Source organism: Ammospiza caudacuta, chromosome Z (genome assembly GCF_027887145.1).
Source record: "Ammospiza caudacuta isolate bAmmCau1 chromosome Z, bAmmCau1.pri, whole genome shotgun sequence".
NCBI lineage: Eukaryota > Metazoa > Chordata > Aves > Passeriformes > Passerellidae > Ammospiza > Ammospiza caudacuta.
In genome coordinates, this window is record NC_080632.1 from 1,474,776 (window position 1) to 1,502,031 (window position 27,256).

The following is a 27,256-nucleotide window of genomic DNA, read 5'->3' on the forward strand; positions in this document are numbered from 1 at the left end:
GTGCTTATTAATTTTTGTGCTGTTGTGAGGCCCCCAGGATGAGGTGAGGGATGAGAATTGACTCCATGTTCTCAGAAGGCTGATATATAATATAATATAATATAATATAATATAATATAATATAATATAATATAATATAATATAATGATTGTATATATGTATTATATTTATATATAAAAATAAATATATGTAATATAAATTCTATATAATATATAGAATATATAATATATATAAATTATAGATCGATTAGATATATTTATAGATTAATAAATTGTATAATATATAATCATATATAAACATATGTATTTCTATAAAAGAATAGTATATAATAGAATAGTATATAATAGAATAGTATATAATATAATAGTATATAATAGAATAGTATAGTGTAGTACAGTATAGTGTATTATATTATAATATATTATATTTTAATATAATATACAATAATATAATATAATAATTATTCTATTCTATTCTATTCTATTCTATTCTATTCTATTCTATTCTATTCTATTCTAAAACTATGCTAAAGAAAGAGAAAGGAGACATCAGAAGGCTAGACAAGAATGAATAATAAAATCCTGTGACAGACTCAGAGAGTCTTACACAGCTGGACTGGGATTGGTCATTAATTAAAAACAATTCAAATGAAACCCACCAAGGATGGACCTGTTGGTAAACAACCTCCAAACCACATTCCAAACAATCAGATAATTATTGTTTACGTTACTTCTCTGAGGATTCTCAGCTTCTCAGGAGACAAATCCTGGCAAAGGGATTGTTTAGAAAAATATCAGGGTGACAGGGACACCTTCCAGTCTGCTCCCAGCCCCAATGTCCAGCCTGGCCCTGGCCATGGCCAGGGATCCAGGGGATCTCTGCCAGGGATGCAGAAAAGAGTTGTGAAAGGATTAATTTTTGCATCCTACCCCAAAAGGGTGCTTTTTGGCCTGGTTAGTTTCCCAGAGGGAGGATGGTGCTGGAACTGAGACAAGATTTTTGTGAATTTTAAGGCCAGTTTTCTCTCCTTGCTTCCTTGCATTGTCAGTGCACTGTGAATCAGAGCAGCGATGACCTGTTAGATTAAAAAGGAGATGTTTGAAGTGGCTGACACCTCACACTTTGGTTAATTTGGGAAGCTTTGTGGTGACCTGAAATGGCACTGGGAGGTAACTGCAAGCAGCTGGAAATGATTTCTGCTGTGTGTGTGTGTGCCTGAGGAGGCGCAGCCGCAGGGATGAATTATCCATCTTTGTGCCATGCCAACGCAGCCTGTGCACAACTCCTGCAGCACAGCTGTCACCCCGGGCTCTCCATGGGTGTCCATCTGGTCACTCTGTGTGACAGGGGTGGCTGGACAGCGGTGACACACCGGGGGTGGCCCTGTCACTGTCTGACTGCTTCACAGCCCTGACAGAGAGCTGTGAGCCTTGCACTGACTTCAACTGAATGTAATCACACTTCCTGCGAGGCAGATTTAAAAAAAAAAAACAAAAAAAAAACCCACAAAAAATAATTGTTTAAAGCACAGTAAGAGCCGCAGTGCCTCCTTTAGAAGGAGGAGGGAATGTCTGGGCTTGGTGGGAGATGGGGAGCAGACAAGTGGCACCTTGCTGATCCTCGGAGGGGGAGTTCTGCATCAGGAGTAACCACAACCAGCGCCACATCTCCAAATTGGGGGGGGGGGGGGGAAGGATGACAAACAGCAGTTTTCTTGGAATGCTGGAAGCTTCTGAGCCCAGCACTGACCATTTTCAGCCCAGCACAGCCCATCTTGCAGGCTGCAAACAGCAGGACGAGGGGGAGCAGCCTTGGGCTGAGCCTGGGTGGGCACAGCAGGAATTTCCCCATGGAAAGGGGGCTCAGGGATTGGAACTGCCCAGGGGGCGTTTGGAGTGCCCAGCCCTGCAGGTGGCACCTGGAGGTGGCACTCGGAGCTCTGGGCTGGGGACAAGGTGGGCATGGGGCAGAGCTGGGACTCAAGCATCTGAGAGGGATTTTCCACCCTCTGTGATCCTGGGATTCTGGGATTCTGCTGACTTCCCACTGACTTTGCCCTACAGGTGGTTCATTTGTGGCCACAAAAAGTTCAAGGATGAAGCTTTTCCTGGTTGATTTCTGTGGGAATCCACAAAATTAGAGGGTTTTGGGAAAGCTGCAAAAGGCCCCAGAGACAGCAGAACTGTGATGGGAGCCAAGCAGCAGCCATGAGATTGGGCAGCAGAAAAATTATTTAAACTGTAGAAAAGCAAGGGCAAATAGAGCAATGGTCTGTGCATTAATGCTTGTCTAGAATAACTCCCTAAGCTGCAGAAAAGTTTATCTAGCAAGATATTAGGAAGGTTGAAGCTTAATAATGGAGCTCTGTGCATTGTGTTTTAAGGCTTATAGGTATTTCAACAAAAACCAGGCAAAAGTGCGACAGCAATTCAGAAAAGGAATCACAAGAGCTCCCCCAACCACGCCCTTGTCAGGACTGCTGTGTGCAAAGCTCTATTCAGAATTTGTTACAAACCCCAGTAACCCAGAGATGCTGATTTTGTCATCATTCTTCACCAGAACGAGGATCTAATTTATTTTCAGGTACCAAGTGTATTTCATTATGCTTGAACTTCATAACAAAAGCAGCATTAAAAAAGAAAATTTTGATTTGTTGTTACTATCAGCAAGAGTCAAGGGGTGAGAAAAGGCTTTTACTCTTGCTCTGTGCTTCACAAATACTCCAGTTGATTGCTGATTATTGATTTATTATCACTACCCTGAGCATTAATATATAACAAGAGTCACTTGTTATTTATTAACTGATTTATTCTGGTTTAACCTATGCTGGCAGTTTGTTGTTAGGTGTTTCTCTGCAATCCCCCCATTTTTTCTGAGCCAATTTGAAATATTTTTTCTGGTGTGAAATGGTGGTCCAAGAAAGCAGGTATTGGTAAATTGATAAATGGAAACACAGTGGGTGGAAATGCAGCTAAAGGTGCATTCAGATCTTCATCTGGGGTGAATCTGTGTTGAATTTACCCGTGGCCAGCCGTGTATTGTTTATGCCACTTTCTTTCACTTTCTCTGCCCTGAAAGAACACTTTTTTTTTTTTTCTCCTTTTGGCCCCTGCTGGTTTGTATTTCAGAGTTTTTATTTCTTAGCATTTACTCCCAAGTGGATGAGGAATGCCTGGGGAGTGGATGCACGTGGATCAGACCTCCAGGCACCACCAGAAAGCCTCTCTGTGCCTTTCCCCCCATTTATTTAGGAGCCAGCAGTGCTGAGGCATTGGACAGTGACATTGGTGACCTCACAGTGCTTAGAAATGTATGTGACGCTTCTGTCCATTCCCTGGGCTGCTTAAATTTTTTAAAATGAGCCCTGTGTCCATTCTGGTTTAATTGCTGTAATTTCGGCATCCTGCATTGCTGGTGCTTCTCAGAAAATTTAGGGCTATCTTCAAGTGGTGTTTGATAAATCCTACATTCCCTCATCTCATTTTTCAATCTGGGATTGTCACATAAGCATCTTTACTCCTCCTTAAATTGGATAGAAGCCGCTCAACTGAGGACAAGCTGTTGGGGGATTTCTCAGATACCCTCTGCATCCCAGAAGGAGAAATGAATTAAGATGGCAAATCCTTTTTAATGATTACAATGCTAAAGCCCCAGTCATTCTCCAATATCTGAAATGCCACTGGCAGGAGCTCCTAATCAGCCAAGTGAAGCTTCCCTGGTGGTGCCATCAGCAGGTACAGGGCAGGGCTGGGTGTCTGATGTCTGCAGGTTGGTCTATGGCTGTGTCCTGCCTGATATTTGAGGATTTTTGTTGGGAAGGATGGAAGTTTGACAAGAAAGTCTCACAGATATGTGTGCCTAGCAGAAAGATTTTTAAATGTAGAGTCTAATGAAGAATAGAGATGGAAGCCAGTTTTGATATGGAATAAAAGAATTGCTGAGCCAGTCTCACTGGATAACCAAGGAGGCAAAGGGTGTGCTGGTTAGAAGGGGTTTTATGGCTTAGAGCAAAGGATAAACCCACCCCAAACAAGAAGATGTTTTCACCAAGCAGAAAGAGAGCACAGGCAAACAAGGCAGCAAATGTGGCAAGTGGAAAAAAGGTCTCAGAATTTCCCACTGCAAGAGAACTGAAAAACAACTTCCAGCTTAAACTGTAATGTACTGACTTTGGTGATTGGAGAACAGCAACAAGAATATGGTAATTACAGGAGTTATGATGGGCTACAGATAATAGTTAAGGTATAGATTGGTTCTACTGTACTAAGATGCTCAGCAAAGAAAAGTACATAATGCATTGTAACCAAAAGAAAAGTACATAATGCATTTGTAACCAAAAGTATAGAATGCACTGTAACCAAAAGAAAAGTCTGTAATGCACTGTAACCAAACCCAAAGGGTGTCCAGGCTGCCTGCAGCTGGAGCTGACAGCTGTGGGCACAGCTCTGTCACCCACAGCCCTGGGCTGCTGTGACACCTTGGATGGAACAAACTGCATTTTGGAGAGTCCCTGCAGTCCCACACCCCTCATTCAGCTCTTACGGATTTGGGAACTAGATGACCTCTAAGGTCCCTTCCAGCCCAAGCCATTCTTAGGGGTACCAGTGTGTGTGACCCACAAATCTCTGGAGGATGACCCAGACAGAGCCAACCCCCTGCAGTCACAGGGATGTGTGGGGGCTTTGGTGTTTTGATCTGTCAGGAGCCAGGACATCCCTCTGTCTGTCCCGAGCAGCCCAGACCCTGCCAGAGACCCTGGCACTCACAGAGCCCAAAATGCCCCTGTGGGTTTGATTATGACCCATGGAGCAAATTACCAACCTCAGATGAAGATCTGCAAGCCACGAAAGTTTAAGAAGAATGACAGTGAATTTATCACAGGGTGGAAAAGCAGATTTTTGGGGTTTTTAGAATGGGGTTCAGGGGGCAAGATGGAGGGATCTGGGCAGGTCCAGCCTTTCTCCTTCTTCTTGGCCTCCATCTTCTGGGTGATGTTGGCACTTTGGGATTGGTTTAGAGTAGCAGCTCCCTGTCTAACGCAGGTGATGGGTATTGGGAAGTAACTGTAAATATTGTACATGTGGTTTTTAGTATAAAAAGATAACACTGCCCTGGGGCAGGCAGAGTGCCTCTGACTGTCCTGCTGGATGGACCTGGGCAGGGCAGGAGAAAGAATTTTATGGACAAGGAACAACAAACAACCTTGAGACTGAGAAATGAAGAGCTCTGACTCCTTCTTTGAGGACTGGGCTGGGAAAAAGAGACTTTCTAACACATCTCAGGGTCACTGTGAGCAGCCAGAGACCCCGACATTGATCTGAAACACCAAACTGCAATTCGGTGGGCACTTCACAGCTGTGGCCTGGCCTAGAGCTTCCCACTGCCCAAGGGCAGGGCTGGCTGGGATCTTGGCAATGAGGAATTGTTCCCTGGCAGGGTGGGCAGGCCCTGGCACAGGGTGCCCAGAGCAGCTGGGGCTGCCCCTGCATCCCTGGCAGTGCCCGAGGCCAGGCTGGACACTGGGACAGTGGGAGGGGTCCCTGCCATGGCACTGGGTGATTTTTAAGATCCTTCCCAAGCCAAACCACTCAGTAATTTTAGAATTCAAAGCACCAAAACAATTGGTCCAGGGAGCTGGACATGCATGAAATTAATTAGTGCTGAAGAAAGGAAACTGCTTCCAAATATTTGGGCTCCACAGCTTGCAGTGCCTTGCTTTCACATCAGTTAGGTGGAGATATTTAACATAACATCTATAACTTAACATTAACATCTATCTCATCCCTATTATCTTTAGGTGACATAAGATAAGACTTAAGAATACAGGCAATTCTTTCTGTGAACAGGAGAAATTCCAGAGTTGCTCGTAAACATCACCCTCGCCTCCCTTTAAGGTTAGGGTTAATTGCAGATGGGAAGTGACTCTCAGTGTGATTTTGGAGCCCGTCTGATCCTGTTCCCTCTTCCCCCTGAGCAAGCAGCTCTCTCTCTCACCCGGGGCCAATTTCCCCAGACTGAGTGATGATTGCTTCAGGAGATACCTGGGAGGTGCAGGGGCACACAGGGGGCAATGTCAGCACAGCGGGAGCGGGGATGGAGCGGGGATAAAACGGGGATGGGTAAAGGAAGGAGAGGGGATGGAGTGGGGATGGAGAGGGGTATGGAGCCAGGGATGGAATGGGCATGGAGCCAGGAATGGAGCGGGAGTGGAGCAGAGATGAGGCCAAGAATGGAACCGAGGATGGAGCAGGGATTGAGCAGGGATGGAGCGGTGATGGAGTGGGGATTGAGCCGGGGGTGGAGAGGTGGATGGAGCAAGGATGGAGCCGGGGATGAGGTAGGGATGGAGCTAGGATGCGGCCGAGGATGGAACTGGGGATGGAGCGGGGATGGGAGCAGGGATGGAGCCAGGGATGGAGTGGGCATGGATTGGGTATGGTGTGGAGATGGAATGAAGATGGAGTGGGAATGGTGCCGGGGATGGAGCCGTGACGGAGCTGGGATGGAGCGGGGATGTTTTTGGGAATGGAGCAGGGCGATGCAGTGGGAATTGAGAGGGGATGGTGCCGGGATGGAGCAAGGGTGAGGCAGGAGATGGAGCCCGGGATGGAAGCGGGGACGGAGTGAGGTATGGAGCCGGGGATGGAGCCGGGATTGGATCTGGGATGGAGCCGGGATTGGAGCCGGGATGGAGCCGGGATTGGAGCTGGAATGGAGCCGGGATTGGAGCCGGGAATGGAGCCGGGGATGGAGCCGGGATGGGGCCGGGGATGGAGCCGGGATTGGAGCCGTGATGGAGCCGGGGATGGAGCCGGGATGGAGCCGGGATTGGAGCCGGGATGGAGCCGGGATGGAGCCGGGATTGGAGCCGTGATGGAGCCGGGATTGGAGCCGGGATGGAGCCAGGATTGGAGCCGGGGATGGAGCCGAGATGGGGCCGGGATGGAGCCGGGGATTGAGCCGGTGATGGAGCCGGCGATGGAGGCGGGATGGAGGCGGGATGGAGACGGGATGGAGCCGGGATGGAGCCGGGGATGGAGCCGGGATGGAGCCGGGATGGAGAGGGGATGGAGGCGGGATGGAGCCGGGGATGGAGCCGGGATGGAGCCGGGATGGAGCCGGGATGTCACGGGGATGGAGCCGGGATGGAGCCGGGGATGGAGGCGGGATGGAGCCGGGATAGAGCTGGGATGTCACGGCGATGGAGCCGGGATGGAGGCGGGATGGAGCCGGGATGTCACGGGGATGGAACCGGGATGGAGCCGGGATGGAGCCGGGGATGGAGCCGGGGATGGAGCCGGGGATGGAGCCGGGATGGAGCCGCGATGCCGCGGGGATGGAGCCGGGATGGAGCCGGGGATGGAGCCGGGGATGGAGCCGGGATGGAGCCGGGATGGAGCCGGGGATGGAGCCGGGGATGGAGCCGGGATGGAGCCGCGATGCCGCGGGGATGGAGCCGGGATGGAGCCGGGGTTGGAGCCGGGATGGAGCCGGGATGGAGCCGGGGATGGAGCCGGGATGGAGCCGGGATGGAGAGGGGATGGAGGCGGGATGGAGCCGGGGATGGAGCCGGGATGGAGCCGGGATGGAGCCGGGATGTCACGGGGATGGAGCCGGGATGGAGCCGGGGATGGAGGCGGGATGGAGCCGGGATAGAGCCGGGATGTCACGGCGATGGAGCCGGGATGGAGGCGGGATGGAGCCGGGATGTCACGGGGATGGAACCGGGATGGAGCCGGGATGGAGCCGGGGATGGAGCCGGGGATGGAGCCGGGGATGGAGCCGGGATGGAGCCGCGATGCCGCGGGGATGGAGCCGGGATGGAGCCGGGGTTGGAGCCGGGATGGAGCCGGGATGGAGCCGGGATGGAGCCGGGGATGGAGCCGGGGATGGAGCCGGGATGGAGCCGGGATGGAGCCGGGGATGGAGCCGGGGATGGAGCCGGGATGGAGCCGCGATGCCGCGGGGATGGAGCCGGGATGGAGCCGGGGTTGGAGCCGGGATGGAGCCGGGATGGAGCCGGGGATGGAGCCGGGATGGAGCCGGGGATGGAGCCGGGGATGGAGCCGGGATGGAGCCGGGGATGGAGCCGGGATGGAGCCGGGGTTGGAGCCGGGATGGAGCCGGGGATGGAGCCGGGATGGAGCCGGGGATGGAGCCGGGATGGAGCCGGGGATGGAGCCGGGATGGAGCCGGGGATGGAGCCGGGATGGAGCCGGGGATGGAGCCGGGGATGGAGCCGGGATGGAGGCGGGATGGAGCCGGGATGCCGCGGGGATGGAGCCGGGATGGAGCCGGGGATGGAGCCGGGATGGAGCCGGGATGGAGGCGGGATGGAGCCGGGATGCCGCGGGGATGGAGCCGGGATGGAGCCGGGGATGGAGCCGGGATGGAGCCGGGATGGAGCCGGGATGGAGCCGGGATGGAGCCGGGATGGAGCCGGGATGGAGATGCAGCAGCGGCCCCGCCCGCAGCCGCCGCCCCCGCGCTGTCCCGCCCCCGGAGCCGGCGCTGCTGTGCCGGGCGGGCAGCGGCTCCCGGCCGCCCCATGGACCGGATCGCTGCCCTGCGGCTCCTGCAGCTCCTGCTGGTCCTGGCCAGCACCGCGCTCGGCCGCTCCGAGGAGCGAAACCCCGCCGCGAACAGGTCGGTACTCGGGGCGCAGGGTTTGAACAATTCTGCCCTTCGTTGACAACGCCAGGACGTGGCTCTGCTTTCCCCTCCAGGTTTGAAAACACCCCGGGCTATTGCAGAGTGTTATTATTTCTAATTTAAAAATACATTTTATTATAAATAAATATATATCATAAACATATATATTATAAACATATATTATAATTACATATATATAAATTAATAATATATATTTTATTAAAATATCAATTATTTTTAAGCAGGCGATGTGTTGGAGATGTAACTTTGCAACGATTTTGTGAACGTTGTTTAAAATCGGGCGTTTTCTGTGCATCCGCCCTAAGTTTAATTTATGTTTTATTGACTCCCACACTGATATTCCCTGGGAAAAGGGAGTTATAAATAGCATGACAGCAAGGGTGTGAAAACTACTCCAAGAAGCACAGGCACGGAAATATTCTGCTTGCGTGGAATATCTGAAGTGTGAATGCAATATTGCAAGTGAGTATTAAACTTAAGAAATTACTGGAGGTTTGGGTTTATTATTAGTGGTGCTGTTTCACTCTCTGACGAAACACAAACTGTGAGCCCAGATCATAGCACGGGGAAGAGGGGACTTTGTGGAGCCAAGCACTGAGAAAGTGAGAGCAGCCCGAGCTGTGTGAGCTGAATGATGCCCAAAGCCACCAAATAAAAGAGACAAAAACACAGAGCTAACATGCTGGTGAGGGTCGCAGCTGCCAGTGAAATCTGTGCAAAATTTGAGGCAGGAAGGACATGTGGTGATTTGCCTAAGCTTGTATTAGGAGATCTGGTAGCCAGTTACCGATAAATGCTACAATATGTTTTCATTAAATAGCCTGCTTGCTGCTCTGCTCTGCCAGCTCTCCTATTTCTTGCTGCTCTTCTTAAATAATTTCACTTCTTTGTCTTTGAATCAGACCAAAATCCAACAGATAACGAGCAGTGGAGCATTTCCTGAACTGTATTGCAATAAATATTAACAGATGAAGTCATGATCCTGATGCCAGTGAATCAAATGGGAATTTTGCCTCATTGGGAGTGGGATTGTGTCTGCACAGTGTAAATTTGCTGGAAGTTTTCTGAGCTCAGTTTCTCTTGTTGTGTTAAAAATGGAGGCTTGATGTGATCTATCAAGCTTCCATCTATCTATCTATCTATCTATCTATCTATCTATCTATCTATCTATCTATCTATCATCTATCTATCTAACCATCTTGCTCTGATCCAGACCTTGTTGGACACCCATTAAATTGCAAATCAGCCCCAGTAATCAGTGCTTTATGAAACATTTATGGAAATCTGTCTCCCTGTGCCAAATGTGTCAAATCATTAAAAAAAAACCAGAGGAGTTGTGGTGTTTCTAGATATTTCTTATTGATGGAACTTACAGAGAGGCATTTAAAAGCCAGTGATGTTTTTGGTCAGGATGTTTCTTAGAAGGAGACAGCTCTTTCCTTGAATCTGGTCTCTCCAAACTTACACATTTATGGCATTAATAACTTCACTGCAATTCCTTATGTTGAGTGTCCTTAGGACCACAAACAGTGCATTGCCCCCAGGTGCTCCTCACCTTTCATAATTTAATTTTCAGTGCGTTTGAGAGGTCACATGTGATTTTTATTAATTAGCTGTAACCAGTTCAGCAGCCAGTGAGGAATTCTGCAGCTGGAGATTGCCAGTCTTAGGGAGATGGCCCTGAAGTAATGGAAACACGGAAAATTTGAAATTTCTGTAATTTGCAACACAGCACATTTCTGTAGATGCAGAGTGCATTTTCCCGTTAGGTGTAGTTTATCAGAACTGAGTGCCAGGATTATCCATGTGGTTATTTGAGTGGAGGAAATGCTGTTTAGTCCTCAAGACCTGCAGTTTTGCAGACAAACAATCCGGACTTAGTTATCTTATGTAGATGGATAATGTCATCTGATAAGAGGAAATTTGCACTTCTTTGTACTTATAATCCCATTTAATTGGGTTTTACATAGTGACTAGTCATTCCAGTGCTTTGTATTAGGGCTAATCCGATTTCATGTGGGCTCCTAACATGCTGGGTGTGGTAAATTCAAGGTACAGCACACGTACCTTGCAGGGTACACCTGGGAGCACCTGGGAGAGCTGTTTACCAGTGGGCAAGGGAAAATGTGGCTCATCAAAACATGCTCCACTTGTGATCAAGTGAATCTGAAATTTCATAGCAAGAGAGGCTGATGAAAGGGTCTATAACACAAAGTGCTGGAAATTATTTGCTGTGGAGAATGCTCTAGTGCTGGCTAGTTTATTTTCTCTTACACACGTAATTACCGTTTTTATAATCAAAAGGGAATTGATATTTTTTTAGTGTGTAGCTATTTTCTCTTTTCTCACTTTCAATGCTTTTATTTCCACGGGGACACCGTCCAGCTGAGGGCCGCAGGGCTCTGCTGCGTGCGGATTCCCCTTTTTGGGGGATGGCCTTTTTGGGTGGAAAAGCTGCTGTTTTGGCATCCCCAAAACCAGGAAGGGATTGTCCCTGTGTGCCAGCCTGGCTGTGCCATGGGGAGTGATGGATTTCCCTTCCTGACGGCCCTGCTTGCTTCCTGCAGGACTGCTAATTAACAGAGTAATTAGCAGGAGGCACCTCCCTCACTGTGCCTGGCGTGGGGCTGTCAGGAAAATTAACCCACAAACAGCAGAGGTTTATGTCCAAAAAGGAGACACAGGAGTCCTTTGACTTTATTCCAATAAAGGCAGAGGCCATGGGGCATCCCCTGGGGTCTCTCACATTTTTGGAGGACTCAGCCTCCTTTTTATCCCAGTTTCCCAGCCACATTTCCCTTCTCTCTTTCCCCATTTCTGAGGCACTTGAGAGGTTCAGACTTCCCAGAACACCTGATCCCAAAGATTTCCCTCTAATGCACAACCCTCCCTTTTCATTTTTAATTCTTATGGAATTCAGGGGTTTTCCTTCCCCACTGTTTCTTTCATCTTTCAATGTCCAATTTAATTTCTCAGCCAACCTAAAGTTTATTTGTAAAGGCAAATCTCTTTTTCCATTCATCCATCAGTGGGATTCTCCCCATGGTTTCTTTTCTCTCTCAGTGCTGGTTTTATCCACCAGCAGACCCACAGCTTGTCTGTGAAGACAAATCCAGCATTCCTCTCAGGGCTGAGCATGTTCACAGGTCTGTGGTGGCTCCTGGGTCACTCTCTGCTCTGCATTCCCCATGCAAACATGAATATTTCACCAGCTGTGCACATTCATCTCTGTTGGAGTGCCTTCATGCTGAAAGCAGAGATGTGACATCTCTCCCACAGCGGCTGTGGAGGAGCCAGGATTCCTTTTTCTTAATGGACAGTCACAAAAAACAGAATTAACCTTTCCTCCTCCATAAACAGCATGGAAACCTGTCAGGGAATGGAAGGAATTGCAGAGATTTACAACATTCTTCTTCCAACACCAATGTTGTAGTCCAGGTGGTGATTTCCAAGCTGGAGTAAATCCAAATAGTGTTTAATTTAATTATGGAGAGGAGCTACAAGTATAGCTAAGCATAACTATATATATATATAAATATATATATGTATATAGTTACCGTATATGTATATATATATATATAAACATGTATATATATATGGCTCACCCTGGAGACCCAAGCTCTGACTGACTTTGCCATCCCAACAATTCACCCGTGGTGAAGTTTACACATAAACACTGAAAACTGCTCTAATTCCTAATATTTCGGTGTAAATGTTTCCTCTTTTTTTTTTTTTTTTTTTTTTTTTTCCTGCTGTGGTGGTTTGGAAAAATGGTAATAAAGGGGGTGAGGGAGGAAGATGGAAGTGTGTTTCCATTTGGAAGGTGAGGCAGGACACCAAGGGCAGTGTGTGCAGGATCTGTGGGCTCGTGCTCACCTGGATGTCACAGACATCTTTAATGGAAAATCCTTTCCTTGGGATTTTTCCTCCTGAGAAGCTGAGAGGCCTCAGGAACAAAATTCAAACATTGATTATCTGCTGCTGTGGAATGCAACAGGTGCATCTGTGATTGGTCTCATGTGGCTGTTTCTAATTAATGGCCAATCACAGTCAGCTGGCTCAGACAGAGAGCCAAGACACAAACCTTTGTGATCTTTCTTTCCTATTCTATTCTTAGCCAGCCTTCTGATGAAATCCTTTCTTCTGTTCTTTTAGTATAGTTGTAATGTAATATCTATCATAAAATAATAAATCAGCCTTCTGCAACATGGAGTCAGATCCTCATCTCTTCCCACATCCTTAGACCCTGTGAACACGGTCACAGCTGGGAAAGTGGGAATTCTGCTGATGGAAGCCTTGGGGAAGGGGACAGAGGCATCACAGGAGCAAATCCATCCCCTGAAGGGGGATGGAGTCCCAGGGAGGTTGCTGGAATGCTGAAAGTGTTCAGGGACTCATGGAGAGGACTCTGGCCCTGAGGCAGTCCCTGGTGTCTTGGGCTCTGATCTTTGGGTATTTGCTGGAATTTGTGAATCCACTGGGCTTGAGTCTCTGGCTGGGAAAAGCTGATTTATCATTGGCTGGGGTCTCTGCACAAACCACAAACAGGACAGGGCTGTTGGGAACTGCCTTGAGCTGTTTGATTTTCCAGCATCACTCTCAGTCCATGGCTACGGCAATGGAAGGTGCCAGCAGCTCACATCCCAGGCAGCAGACACAGAACTCAATGTCACAACTCACTTTATGAGTTTTGTGACCAATCACACAAAGCAAAAGCACATTGACAGTATTTATATCTGTACAGTGTATATTCTATATTGACAGTAGTTCTGTCCAACCACTATGAGCACAGGTACCTTTGGTTAAACAGTGCTGGCTTATTTCAAATGCAATACCTGCTTGTGAGCCTTCAAACACAATGCACACAGCTCCATTATTAAGCTTCAACCTTCCTAATATCTTGCTAGATAAACTTTTCTGCAGCTTAGGGAGTTATTCTAGACAAGCATTAATGCACAGACCATTGCTCTATTTGCCCTTGCTTTTCTACAGTTTAAATAATTTTTCTGCTGCCCAATCTCATGGCTGCTGCTTGGCTCCCATCACAGTTCTGCTGTCTCTGGGGCCTTTTGCAGCTTTCCCAACCCCTCTGATTTTGTGGGTTCCCACATTGATTCTGCTGACACCAGCTGAGGACTTAGGCCTCAGAAGAAAATCAAATGCTGTAAAATGCACGAGCCTGGTGGTTGTCACTTGAGATGTGCCTCACCTGAGTCCAGCCTTGCAGTGACTCCTGTGGGATTTGTTATTGCCTGGAACTGTGAGAGCCTGCATGAGGTATGTGGGACTGCAGGGGCTCTGCAGAATGCAGTTTATTGCATACAAAATGCGGTTTATTGCATCCAAGGTGTCACAGCAGCCCAGGGCTGTGGGTGACAGAGCTGTGCCCACAGCTGTCAGCTCCAGCTGCAGGCAGCCTGGACACCCTTTGGGTTTGGTTACAGTGCATTACAGACTTTTCTTGTGGTTACAGTGCATTATAGACTTTTCTTTTGGTTACAGTGCATTATAGACTTTTCTTTGCTGAGCATCTTAACACAGCAGAACCAATCTATACCTTAACTATTATCTGTAGCCCATCATAACTCCTGTAATTACCATATTCTTGTTGCTGTTCTCCAATCACCAAAGTCAGTACATTACAGTTTAAGCTGGAAGTTGTTTTTCAGTTCTCTTGCAGTGGGAAATTCTGGGACCTTTTTTCCACTTGCCACATTTGCTGCCTTGTTTGCCTGTGCTCTCTTTCTGCTTGGTGAAAACATCTTCTTGTTTGGGGTGGGTTTATCCTTTGCTCTAAGCCATAAACCCCCTTCTAACTAACACACCCTTTGCCTCCTTGGTTATCCAGTGAGACTGGCTCAGCAATTCTTTTATTCCATATCAAAACTGGCTTCCATCTCTATTCTTCATTAGACTCTAAATTTAAAAATCTTTGTGCTGGGCACACATATCTGTGAGATTTTCTTGTCAAACTTCCATCCTTCCCAACACACCCCAAAACTGACATCCCATGGGATGAGATGTCACCATTAGGTTGGATGTGATACACACACATGATCAGGGTCCAAGAAGAAAAAAGTTTTTTTATTCTGCATGTTCTCCAGCTTATATACTCTTAACAAAGCGTGATCTTAAGTCATTAACTACATCACAATAACTGCTTATATTCAATGGTGCAAAGCAATTAACATCAGTATAATTGGCAAAAATTACAGAAATTTAATAAGGTAATACAAAATAATGCAAAAATAAACACAGAAATTTAATAACATATACACATGTACTTATGCACGTAGTCAGCTTACAAAAATTGTCATGTATCTTTTTTAATCTGTTTCCATGCTGACAGCCTTGTCTTCTTCCTTGCTATGGATACACTCAAAAATCATCAGTTGTTATTTCTGCTATTAACTCGGCTTTGTCCAGCCCCTCCATAGGGGGACAGTGTGGTGAGGACATGGGAGTGCCTGTCAGGGCTGGTCCAGCTGAATGACCCCTGAAAATGGGACATTTTTAGCCAGGCTGCAGCAGCTTTGGGACATTTTCCCCTGTTCCTGTGGCCTCCACCAGCCAAGGACCCAAGCTGCCTTTGGAATGTTCTGTGGAGTGAAGCAGCCACAGATTTCCCCATAAACTCGCTGCAGACTTTGAATTCAGATGCTGCATCATAAATGTTTTTCTGCTCTCTCCTAGTTCACATGAGTTTTCAGATCAAGATTCTCTCCAGAGAGCTGGTAAGGCTTTTGTGGGGCTGAATCCCCACAAAATTCTGGTTCTGTTATGGTAGATTTTATCCCTAGATGTCGGAGACTCTTCTGTCATGTGTTTTGTTGAAGCATAACCCTCTTTAAAAATACCCTTTAAAGGATTTGCCTGTTAAAATAACAATTCACTGTCCAACTCTGAGATGCAGCGAGAACGTGGAAGGAAAAATCTTTCACCATTTTTTTTTAACCAAATGAAAACAGAGTTAAGTGCTTGAAGGATGGGGCTGTGAGAGTGCCCATGAAATGACCTGTGCTTGTGAAACTTCACCCTCCTGGCAAGGAGGAGTTGGGATGTCAGGGAATTTGTCACAGCTCCCTGTCCCTGGCAGTGCAGGGAGAAAGTTCCCAGCACAATTATCACACTTTTGCCAGGCTGTTCATCACCTTTTGATGAATTTGCTGCACAGAGGAAAAAAAGCAGCTTTTAATGCTTTTGAGATGAATAAATACAGATTTAGACTGAATCCTGTAATTTTGGGGCACTGGAGTTCCTCCCGGTGAGGGTGGCAAGGTGTCCAGTGAAAACAAGAGGAACTTTGGTGAACAAGAAAGGTAAATTAGAAAATACATGTAGTGAAGGCAGTCTTTGCTGCCAGTCAAGTATTTTCCATGGCAAAAGCAGTAATTCTGACATACACATTTTGTGCAGGGATAATTATTGTTTGCATAGGAACGTGGAAAATTTTGTAGATGTGTGTTTTTTATAAATGTGTGTTTTTATAGATGTGTGTTTTTATAAATGTGTTTATAAAATGCTAATAATGAAATAACACTCCTCCTTCTGCAGGTCAGCATTACAATGGTCGTGTGAAGCCAAAGTTCAATCTCAATCAAGAGGCAATTGCACAGGTAATGCCTGGAGGGCTGGATCTGTGAAGTCTTTTCACAGCACATTTAGGTCTTCCAATTTAACTACAATTCTGAATTAAATGGGATTTACTGTGTTCACAAGAAACACCCAACAGAACCTGTGGTACAGTTCTGTCTCACCACTTCCACAAATACTCTCTGCTTTTCTGCAGTGACACCTCGGGTGCTGTTGCTGGTGCTGGCTGGCCATGTTTTGGGACAAATTCCTTAAATCCACCTTCTGTGCAATGGGATTTCTTGTTCTCATTTCAGCCGGTGCTGAAGGAACAGCTGGAGCAAAACTTGAGATTTTTAGTGAGAGCTTTTTACCTGAGACCAGGCTGTAGGTCTTGTCAAAAACTGAGCATAAAAGGGTTCCTTACCAAAAGTGATGCATTCCGATGTTGGGGACATGTTGGATAAATCTCTCTCATGTGGGCTTCTGAGGAGACAGCCCTGCTATTTATATAAACACACTCATAGCCACTCAGCACATTTCCTGGCCATCATCATGCTTTGCTTTCAGCTTGTTGCTGTCAGTGCTTGTTAATTTTAATCCTGAAACATCCTTGTGCCATATGTAAGGTCCAGTATCAAAAGGGATCTTTCAGGGTCTGAGCTGAGAGTTATGATTTGCTGATCTAAACAGCACACACGCAAAAACATCTCCCTTTAAGCCAAGACAAAACTTTGGGGCTTAACTGTGTCCCTTCTGGAGCCTGGTGAGATGCTGTTTATGACTGGGACTCAGGAAACCTTTTCTGTTTTAATGTGAACTTGCAGTCATACGAAATGGTAAAAATGCACATTGTGTGTGTTATCTTATTTGGATAGGACAGAGGTGGTCACTGGAAATCTGGGGGTGAAATTTGAGAATGGCTTTTATTTTTTGCAGTTCTTTCTCACCCCTGAGTCAAATTGTCTTGCCTCACAGCCAAATTGTCTTTTTGAAAATTGAAATTTGGCTATGAAATTAGGCTCCCAAGGGTTGGCAGTTTTATGGTGTGTGCAGAGGACACGGAAGCTGCAGTCCCTGGGTTTCAGTCCTGATTTTGTAAAGGCAGAGATCCCTGCCTGATCCATCCCATTTGCAGCAGGTGTTTCCCTGTTTTCAAGCCACGGTGAGCCAAGCTGCCTGCAGGTAGGTTAAATTCAGATATTTCTCTCACCTGGGCAGCTGCTCAGAGTGCTTCCAGCATGGTGGGCTGTGTCCTTGGCACGGCCTGGGTCCTTTCCAGTGGGCTGAAGCAATTCTTAGAGGTGCTGTAGAGAATCTGCACCTTCTGGGCTGGGGCTGGGTGCTCTGTGAGGTGCCATCCCCATGGTGGGAAGGGGAAACAGCCAGTGCCTCTGCTTCCTCAGGGCTGGCTCCGATTTCTGGTGACTCATTGTGAAAAATGCCAATCACTTTTATTTAAAAGTTTAAACATTTAATAGTAATAAAATGGTTCTAAATACAGTAATAAAATTAGAGTAATAATGTTTTGGACTATTAGGACAATACGAGATAATAAAAACAAAGAGTTACGGATGGTCTGGGTACCTTTTCTGGGCAAAATAAGCCTGAAAAAGGACCCACGTGAACAAAGGATTAACCCTTAAAAGCAACAGCCTGTTGCATATTCATACACCTCATCCATGATGCATAAATCCCATTCAAACACAGGATTCTATCTGGGCAGTGTCAGCTTCTTCCTCTGAATCCTGACAGCATCTTCAGGGTTGAGTGAGGCAGGAAGAAAGTAATTTCTTTTGATAATGGAGCAATAAATTCTGTTTCTCTGAAAGATTCAGGTGTCCTCTGGCTGCTATCTCACTGCGAGTTCTTTCTTTAAAAAAGTATCCTACATAGCATAATTTCTATTTTAACATTTTGTTATAACCCCAAACTATATTTAACACACTACTTAAGAGAATTAATACCAAAATAACACATACAATATTCATTTTAATATTTGCCAAAAGCCAATCACAGACCACAAACAGGACAGGGCTGTTGGGAACTGCTTTGAGCTGTTTGATTTTCCAGCATCACTCTCAGCCCATGGCTACGGCAATGGGAAGATGCCAGCAGCTCACATCCCAGGCAGCAGACACAGAACTCAATGTCACAACTCACTTTATGAGTTTTGTGACCAATCACACAAAGCAAAAGCACATTGACAGTATTTATATCTGTACAGTGTATACTCTATATTGACAGTAGTTCTGTCCAACCACTACGAGCACAGGTACCTTTGGTTAAACAGTGCTGGCTTATTTCAAATGCAATACCTGCTTGTGAGCCTTCAAACACAACGCACACAGCTCCATTATTAAGCTTCAACCTTCCTAATATCTTGCTAGATGAACTTTTCTGCAGCTTAGGGAGTTATTCTAGACAAGCATTAATACACAGACCATTGCTCTATTTGCCCTTGCTTTTCTACAGTTTAAATAATTTTTCTGCTGCCCAATCTCATGGCTGCTGCTTGGCTCCCATCACAGTTCTGCTGTCTCTGGGGCCTTTTGCAGCTTTCCCAAAACCCTCTGATTTTGTGGATTCCCACAGCAAGGAGCACCCTGGAGCCACCCTGGGCTCCCCCACAGGCCCCTGAACGTCACCATCAACGGCACCCCCTGCATCCTGTTCTGGGCCAGGAGGATCCTGATCAGGATGGAGAACCACACCCAGCTGGATCTGACAGACAGGACCTTTGGAGCCCACGCCACCGTGGATGTTGGAGACTCAAACTGCAGCGAGGACAGCGCCATGTAAGGGGAATTCTGCTCTGCTGGGGGAGCTGGGGGCAGGCAGCTACTCTGGGCAGTGAATATGGGAGTGGAGCCTTAAGTTTTAGTTGTTATATTTTTCAAATCCTGTGCTGCTTTAGGGTATAACTCTAAGCTCCATATAGAGTGTTAGTTACTGTCTTCACGTTTTGGTCAGACAACACAATCCCTTTGAAACTGAAGTGTGACTGTGTTCACAGGCATCCCAGGATGAGAGAAGAGAGGAGGATCTGACTCCATGTTTCAAAAGGCTTGATTTAATATTTTATGATATATATTACATTAAAACTATACTAAAAGAATAGAAGAAAGGATTTCATCAGAAGGCTGGCTAAGAATAGAATAGCAAAGAATGATAATAAAGGTTTGTGGCTTGGACTCTCTGTCCGAGCCAGCTGACTGTGATTGGCCATTAATTATAAACATCCAACATGGGCCAATCACAGATGCACCTGTTGCATTCCACAGCAGCTAATAATTGCTTACATTTCGTTGTTGAGGCCTCTGAGGAAAAATCCTAAGGAAAGGATTTTCCATAAAAGTTGTCTGGAACACTCAAGGACACCTGTCTTGGTGTGAACAGACAGGTGTCTGTTAAGGAAGGCAGGAGCCTCCCCTGAAATGGAAAATGTAAACCCCCTCACCTTGAATTTCTATAAATTTTAAATTAAGGGGCTCTCAGGCAAAAATATGAGAGCAGGAATAACAGTACTTTAATAGGGAAGAAAAAGAAAAAGATAAAATGAACAATGCAGTGCACTAGAACAACACTGCCAGAGTCAGAACCCAACCTGACACCCTGTGGCTCAGGGTGTTGGTGGCAGTCCCATTGGAAATGTGGCTGAGCCCTCCTCCAGTGCCAGGGGTGGTTCTGCTGGAGCAGGGGGATCTGTAGAGAAAGATGTATTCTTCCTCTGAAGATCCAGTGGGAGGAGAGACAGCTGCTGCTCCTCTGGGGAATGCCGTGGAGAAAGCCGTGCTGGTGTCTCAAAAACCTCTGGATTATATCTGGGTAGCAATGCTTGGCTCCTCCCTCTGGATTATATCTGGGCAGCAATGCTTGGCTCCTCCCCCTGGATTATATCTGGGTAGCAATGCTTGGCTCCTCCCCCTGGATTATATCTGGGTAGCAATGCTTGGCTCCTCCCTCTGGATTATATCTGGGCAGCAATGCTTGGCTCCTCCCCCTGGATTATAATTGGGTAGCAATGCTTGGCTCCTCCCCCTGGATTATATCTGGGTAGCAATGCTTGGCTCCTCCCTCTGGGCTCACACCTCCCAATGGGATGCTGTAGTTCTTCTCAGCCATGCAGGGACATTCAATAGTCGGTTATCAGCAGGTGTCTCCCCAGATGTGGAAGAGATAAGGAAGGCTGCCTACTGAACATAAGACAGCTGCCATACAGATGGTAAATAGAACAAAATTTGCTTGGTAGTCCAGGACAACACCCTAAAGCCTCAGGCCCTGAAAGTATAAACAAAAGTGAATTTAGGGAGAGCAAACTGGGGGCAAATGACTTCATTACCTGAAGATGGAATTGAAGAATTAACCCCTGAAATGCAAATGGTCCAAACTTATAACTGTATGAAAAATTCATGACCATTGTCCGTCCAGGGTGCAGCCTCTGGGAGGCTTTTGACAGCCCAAGATGCACCTATTGAAGACCTTTAATAAATACCCACTTTATTCTCTTGATCTTGTCCAGCTCCTGTTCTAGGCAGCCACTCCAGGGCATCAAGAGGCCCAGGTTTTTCTGATGATGTCCTGCCACTGTGGGCAGCAAGGATTGTGTGGTTTAAGCCCAGCCTGTTGTGGGCCCTCAGTATTCAGTTTTTGCAGTGCTGCAGCCCCTCCTGGGGCAGCCAGGTCTGCTCTCAGTGCCCATGGGGCTGGAGCTGTTGGTCTGATCCACCTCCAGCTGTTTTACACAGCTGCTCATGGGGTTGGAGAGGGGATCCTGTGCTGAATGTGGGGCATAGGTGCTGTGTATAACTAATTATCCCTTCAAGGGGTGTGTGCCAGTGATGAGTTTTTGGGAGTATGCAAAAATAGGGGCAGACAGAATGAAGGCTATTAAAAGTGGTTATATTTATTGAAGGGACTTCATGTGCATTTTGGGCAGACACAGCCCCTCAGGGGCTACACCCAAAATGGACCCTGAGATTTTCACACTTTTATAAGTTTGGTCCATTTGCATATTGGAGGTTAATCTAACAATTCCAGCTTCAGCTAATGAAGTAATTTACCCCAAATTTGCCCACCCAACTCACTTTTGTTTGCATTTCTGGGCCCTGAGGCAGTGAGGTTGCCAGGCCTGGAGAGGAATTGTTGTGTCTGCCCAAAATGGGACAGCAGCAGCTGACCCTGAATGTGGAGTTTGGAGTTACACACTAAAGAACTGCAGGATCGCAAATACATGAAAATTATAAAAGCTAAAATCCCAAGACATCACCAGCAGTGCTGCACAAAGTTCTTTTTCAATTTCACTTTTAACTTTCTGGTAACCTCTTTGTCTGTGGTTACCAAAAATGTGTGTGCACCTTGTGCTGTACAATCACAAAGTAGGTTTTACCTCTTTGTGATTTTACAGCACAAGGTGCACAGACATTTTGGTGAGGTTAACAGAAAGCTAAAAGTGAAATTGAGAAAGAACCCAGCATCACAATGCTCAACAAGGCAGTTTGAATATCACATCATCAGCACAGGAACTTATCCAGCACTCTTTTGACAGGGAGAGGTAGAGAATGGAATGAACTTATATTAAAGATAAAAAAAAAAGTGATAACAAACATTCCCCCCCCTCCTCTGGCCTACAATTTGAAAATAATCTTAGTCTGATTAGTAAATATTTTAACAGAAATAAAGACTTTATTTTCTAACAGAAAATAAACTAAGGCAAAATTAAGGGTTTCAGAACACAGGGAATGGTATCAGATATAATAATCCAAGCTGCATTTTTGTTTTATTTTTAGTTGAATGGCACATGTACCCGTGTCTAATCCTCAACTATCTCTGACTTACATTTATAATAAAACAAGGGATGGTCTGGATTCAGTGCCCTGTTTTAGGGGACCTGTGTAACCCAAGAAGTCTAGATCCCCTAGGAAATTGTGGGGCTGTTTTTTACTTTTTTTTTAAAAAAAATTTAATTTTTAAATATTTTTGTTGGATTTTTGTTTGTTTTGTTTTGTTTTTGTTCTCTCAGTTAATCTTCAAATTTAATTTTTGAGGCCTTCCAGAATCTGTGCGCTTTCACTATGTTTTCTTTCTGTCTTACTTGAACAACGAGAATCTCCATGCAGGTTTTAAGAGGCAAAATATTACTTTTAAGCGAGAAGAATTTATTCAACCTAATCATGTATTGCATTAATTAACCTGGGAGGGCCTTTACCTTATTGAACTTCAGGTGCCCAAGGCGGTGCAGAGCTGCCTCACAGCCGGGGCATTTTGTGAGGAAGGAAATCTGAGCTCTCACCTCTGCTTCCTTTCATGTTCTGTTATTTAAAAGGATGGGGACAAGGTGTCTGTTTGCACTTTCCAATGACAGGCAGGGGTGATGCTTGACTGAGATGTGGTGGCTGGGGGAGGAGAGCAGATCCACTGAGCCTAATGGTCAGCTAGGGTGGGAAGCAGTGGGATTGAGTTTTGTTGGAACTTAAACATGGACTTCTATTCTTTCTTGGTGGTCTGGGCCTCATTCCAATCAGCAGGTGAATGAGTACATTTCGTTAGAGGAAGATTTAATCCTTTCAGTTTTTTGGTTTTTTTTTTTTTTTTTTTTTTTTTTCTCCCCACTGACTTTAAGGGTAGACTGAGCAAAAAATTCCATGTATAACTGAGCTTAATCTTTTGTGGTGCTTTTTTCTCTGAAGGTCTCTTAATCTTTTTCCTAGCCTGATGTTACTTGCTTTTTGACCTAGGCTTTCCCTGAAGTTTGGTGACATTGGCAATCTAAAGGGACTTGTTATCAGGTAAGTTTATATAATGAAATCCTTACCAGATAATAACATAACACAAATACATTGTTGTGCAATTGTGTGGGGAATGAAACAGAGTGTGTTTAAGCAAAAATAATGTGAGAGAAACTTGTATAACTGAAACACCTGCATTCAGCATGTCTGTCACCTGACTTGTTTTATTAAGGCTTTTTTTTTTCCTACATTAGGTTTTCTACTAGTGGAAAAGTTTGGGTCATCTCTTTTGTGCAGAATCTTCCTGTGTTTGAGATTTTAGCTGAACTTTGATAGTTCACTATGGTCTGGGTATCACACCACTTCATGTTTGCTTCTAGGTGATAGAACTGCATTTCAAGAGAATTGACTTTCCATACACTTGGTGGTGGGGGGTACAATCCCAGTGTCACATTCATATTTTTCCAAGTATTTAGCCAAAATCCCATCATGTTCTTCTTGCTTTGTGGGAGAAACCAAACTCCTTGAGCTGCTCCAGGGAACAACCTCAAAGCACAGAATCCCAGGATATTTGGGGCTGGAACCCAGGGTATTTGGGGGTATTTGGGGCTGGAAACCAGGGTATTTTGGGTATTTGGGGCTGGAACCCAGGGTAATTTGGGGACATTTGGGGCTGAAGGGACCTCTGGAGATGATCTGGTACAATTCCCTGCCCAGGCAGGGTCCCCTGGAACGGTGGCAGAGAAGCTGAGGCTGGGATGTCTCCAGACAATCCAGGCCCTTCCTGGGCAGCTGTTCCAGGGCTCTGCCACCCTCTCCCTTTCCAGGCTCCAAGGAAGGAGCAAGACCTCACATAATTCCAATAATTCTGATACAAACTGATCACGCCGATGACTCTGACGCAGTTGCTCACCGCGCGAATTTAGTGTCGGCAACCCTCTGACTGATTTTCTCCTTTCTCCCCGCTCCAACACGGCCTCCCCAGGCTCCTGTTGACGACCAGCTACTACCAGCTGTCGGTGCAGAGCTGGTTCAGCCTGCAGAGGCTGCAGCTGCTGTACAACCACTCGGTGCAGGCGACGTTCAATGCCTCGGGGATCCGCGCGCCCGCCGCGCACTCGTTCCGCTGCCAGCGCGTCAGCAGCCTGCAGAGACACGATGCTCTGCTGGTGCCCGGCTCCGAGCACGACCTCTCACACCTCTGGGAGATCACCTTCATCGACTTCCAGGTGATGCCATTGTCTTCGTTTGGAAAGGCAGGAGTCTGCTAAGGAAGGCAGGAGTCTCCCCTGAAATGGAGAATGTAAACCCTCCCCACCCCTCCCAATTGCTATAAATTTTAAATTAAGGGGCTCTAAGGCAAAAAAATGGGAGAAGGAAATAACTGTTCTTTAATAGGGAAGAAAAAAAAATAAAAGGATAAAATGAACAATGCAGTACACTAGAACAACACTGCCAGAGTCAGAACCCAACCTGACACCCTGTGGCTCAGGGTGTTGGTGGCAGTCCCATTGGAAATGTGGCTGAGCCCTCCTCCAGTGCCAGGGGTGGTTCTGCTGGAGCAGGGGGATCTGTAGAGAAGGATGTATTCTTCCTCTGAAGATCCAGTGGGAGGAGAGACAGCTGCTGTTCCTCTGGGGAATCCTGTGCAGAAAGCCGTGCTGGTGTCCCAAACACCTCTGGATTATATCTGGGCAGCAATGCTTGGCCCCTCCCTCTGGATTATATCTGGGCAGCAATGCTTGGCCCTTCCCCCTGGGTTATATCTGGGTAGCAATGCTTGGCTCCTCCCCCTGGATTATATCTGGGCAGCAATGCTTGGCCCCTCCCCCTGGATTATATCTGGGTAGCAATGCTTGGCTCCTCCCTCTGGGCGGAGCATCTCACAATGGGTTATTGTTAATATAGTTCTGATCAGCCATGCAGGGACATTCAATAGTCTGTTATCAGCAATGTCCCCTTCCGAGGGAGGTGTGAATGTGGTCACTCAAAGAGAGAGATAAGGCAAACTGCCCACTTGACAAAGGTGATCTGCCATACAGTTGGTAATTTAAAACGTCTTGCATTGCAGTCTTCAAAGGCCATGGATTTCAGACAGGTGGATGCCATGGATGGGTTGAGGGGAGTTTTTGGACTTCTCGGGAAAGGCTATCACCTTCCATGCGTAGTTTACACACTTGTGCCTCACCTTGTGATGTTTTTTGGGCTACCTAAAAAGAGAGGCCAGACAAAATTAAGAAAATAAAAAGTGGTTATATTTATTGAAGGGTCTTCAGGTACATTTTGGGCAGACAGAACCCTCCCTCAGGGGCTACACCCGCAAATGGATCCTGTGGCCTCCATTTGTGTCCCCACGGCCTCTGGACACAGGCCCGGCTCAGCTCCAGGGCCCGGCCTGACAGGCCTGTATCAGACCCACAAAATATTTTTACCTTTTATGCCTTTTTGGGGCTACCTAAAACCAGAGACCAGACAGAATTAAAGGAATAAAAAGCTGCTATATTTATTGAAGGGACTTCATGTACATTTTGGGCAGGCAAACCCTCCCTCAGGGGCTACACCCAAAAATGGACCATGGGTCACAGGTTTTCAAACTTTTATGTTTGGTCCGTTTGCATATTTGGGCTAATCTAACGATTCAAACTTCAGCTAATGGAGTCATTTACCCCAAGTTTGCCCATCCAACTCACTTTTGTTTGCATTTCTGGGCCCTGAGGCAGTGAGGTGCCCTTTCTGCCAGGCCTGGAGAGGAATTGTTGTGTCTGCCCAAAATGGGACAGCAGCAGCTGACACTGAATGTGGAGTTTGGAGTTACACACTAAAGAACTGCAGGATAGCAAATACATGAAAATTATAAAAGCTAAAATCCCAAGGCATCACATGGAGCACAAAAAGGAAACTAAGACTTTTCCTGTCCAAGGAAATTAAAGGCTGTTTTTTTGTAGTCTTTCTGCTTGTGTTCCCTCTAGTGGTGAGTGAATTTGATTTCTTGTTATTACATCGTTTTGAGCTGAGCTCTCACACTCAGCTTCAATAACAGCACCACACGCCCAGGCACGGGATTCATCTCACTTCACTTTTGGTGCCTATAGGAATTTTAACCTTGTGCCCTGATTATAGTCACCCCAGCCTGCCTCTAAAGCCACTGGATAATTCCCCTGACCCATCTTAAGCCCTTATTTTAGGATGAGATTAATAATCTTCTGAAAGCGCCAATTCTTCTGCGCTTGACAATGAGGGAGCCTAAGATGGCAGGACTAGAGTGCCTTTATATACCTGAGTCAGGGGGCACGAGGAGCTGAAAAAGGAATGGAAAAACCTTTTGTCACTGTGTGAAAAATGTCCATGGACTGATTTAGTGAAGCAGAGTGCTAAAATCCATATTAGAACTGAAGCCAGGTTTTATTCACCTGTTGGTGTTTTCCATAGCTGGGTGCAGCTCCCTGTAGTTTCTGTAGTTTTGCTGCCACGTGCCACCCATGTGGGACTGGTGAGAAAATCTTGTCGTAGGGCATAGGAAAATAATTTGAGAATATTTCCTGGTTTGTCATGTCGGATTTTGTGCAAAAAGTCTGAAGCAAAAACTCTGGGGACTCTCAGCAAATGATGCTGGAGATGCACAGTTAATATGAAAGGTAGCATGCCTGCAGCTAAATATTGCTGAGACACCAAGAGTGAGTCTTGGTGGAAGGTTCTGTTTGAAACACAGCTGCAAATCCTTTGGGCAGCAGAGTGGAGGGGATTAGAAGAGCTGGCAGTTTGAGGAGACTGACCTGGATAAACTCTGAGCATTAGCTCCAGCTACCAGTGGGAGACACAAATTTGTGCAGGTCTCAAGTCAGAAATCCTCACTGCCATCAGGAGCAAATTAACGAAACACAAGGTAATGAAAAACAAATTAATGAAACACCCGTACTTTATTTAACATGTTCCCTCTTGTCCTCTCTGTAGATTCAAGGTTTTAACATCCAAGAAGGACATTTTGCCTACGCCAGGGACTGTGCATCCTTCTTCTCCCCAGCAATCCTGATGGGCTTGGTGATGTCCCTGATCCTGCTGCTGGTCCTGGCCTATGCTCTGCATATGCTCATCCACCTGAAATCCCTGGACAGGCACTACGAGTGCAAAGCTCCTCCTGCCTATTTTGCACAGATGAAGGACAGTGACATGGGAGATGAGAAGGAGCCCCTGAGAAACAGTGGAAATGAGCCCTATGAACTCAGGAACCAGCAGTTTGGTAAAATCTACATTTAGCAGTGTCTCAGTGAAACAAGAGGTGTTTT

At 46.4% G+C, this 27,256-nt stretch overlaps 1 protein-coding gene across 1 annotated transcript; it reads left to right on the top strand.

The window, feature by feature from the left end:
• The first annotated feature begins 13,945 nt into the window (after positions 1-13,945).
• LOC131571217 (V-type proton ATPase subunit S1-like protein) lies at positions 13,946-27,227 on the top strand. The gene is made up of 8 exons (XM_058823850.1): positions 13,946-13,950; positions 15,367-15,407; positions 16,228-16,312; positions 17,129-17,151; positions 18,848-19,043; positions 22,983-23,033; positions 23,959-24,202; positions 26,925-27,227. The coding sequence occupies exons 1-8, from the start codon at positions 13,946-13,948 to the stop codon at positions 27,225-27,227; spliced, it is 948 nt and encodes a 315-aa protein (XP_058679833.1).
• Positions 27,228-27,256: the final 29 nt, after the last annotated feature.

What these genes read in the sequence shown, in the direction of transcription:
- LOC131571217 (XM_058823850.1), top strand. An exon ending in TGCAGCGAGGACAGCGCCAT is followed by an intron (nt 19,044 to 22,982) that starts GTAAGGGGAATT and finishes TTTTTGACCTAG; the next exon opens with GCTTTCCCTGAAGTTTGGTG. An exon ending in CTAAAGGGACTTGTTATCAG is followed by an intron (nt 23,034 to 23,958) that starts GTAAGTTTATAT and finishes CGGCCTCCCCAG; the next exon opens with GCTCCTGTTGACGACCAGCT.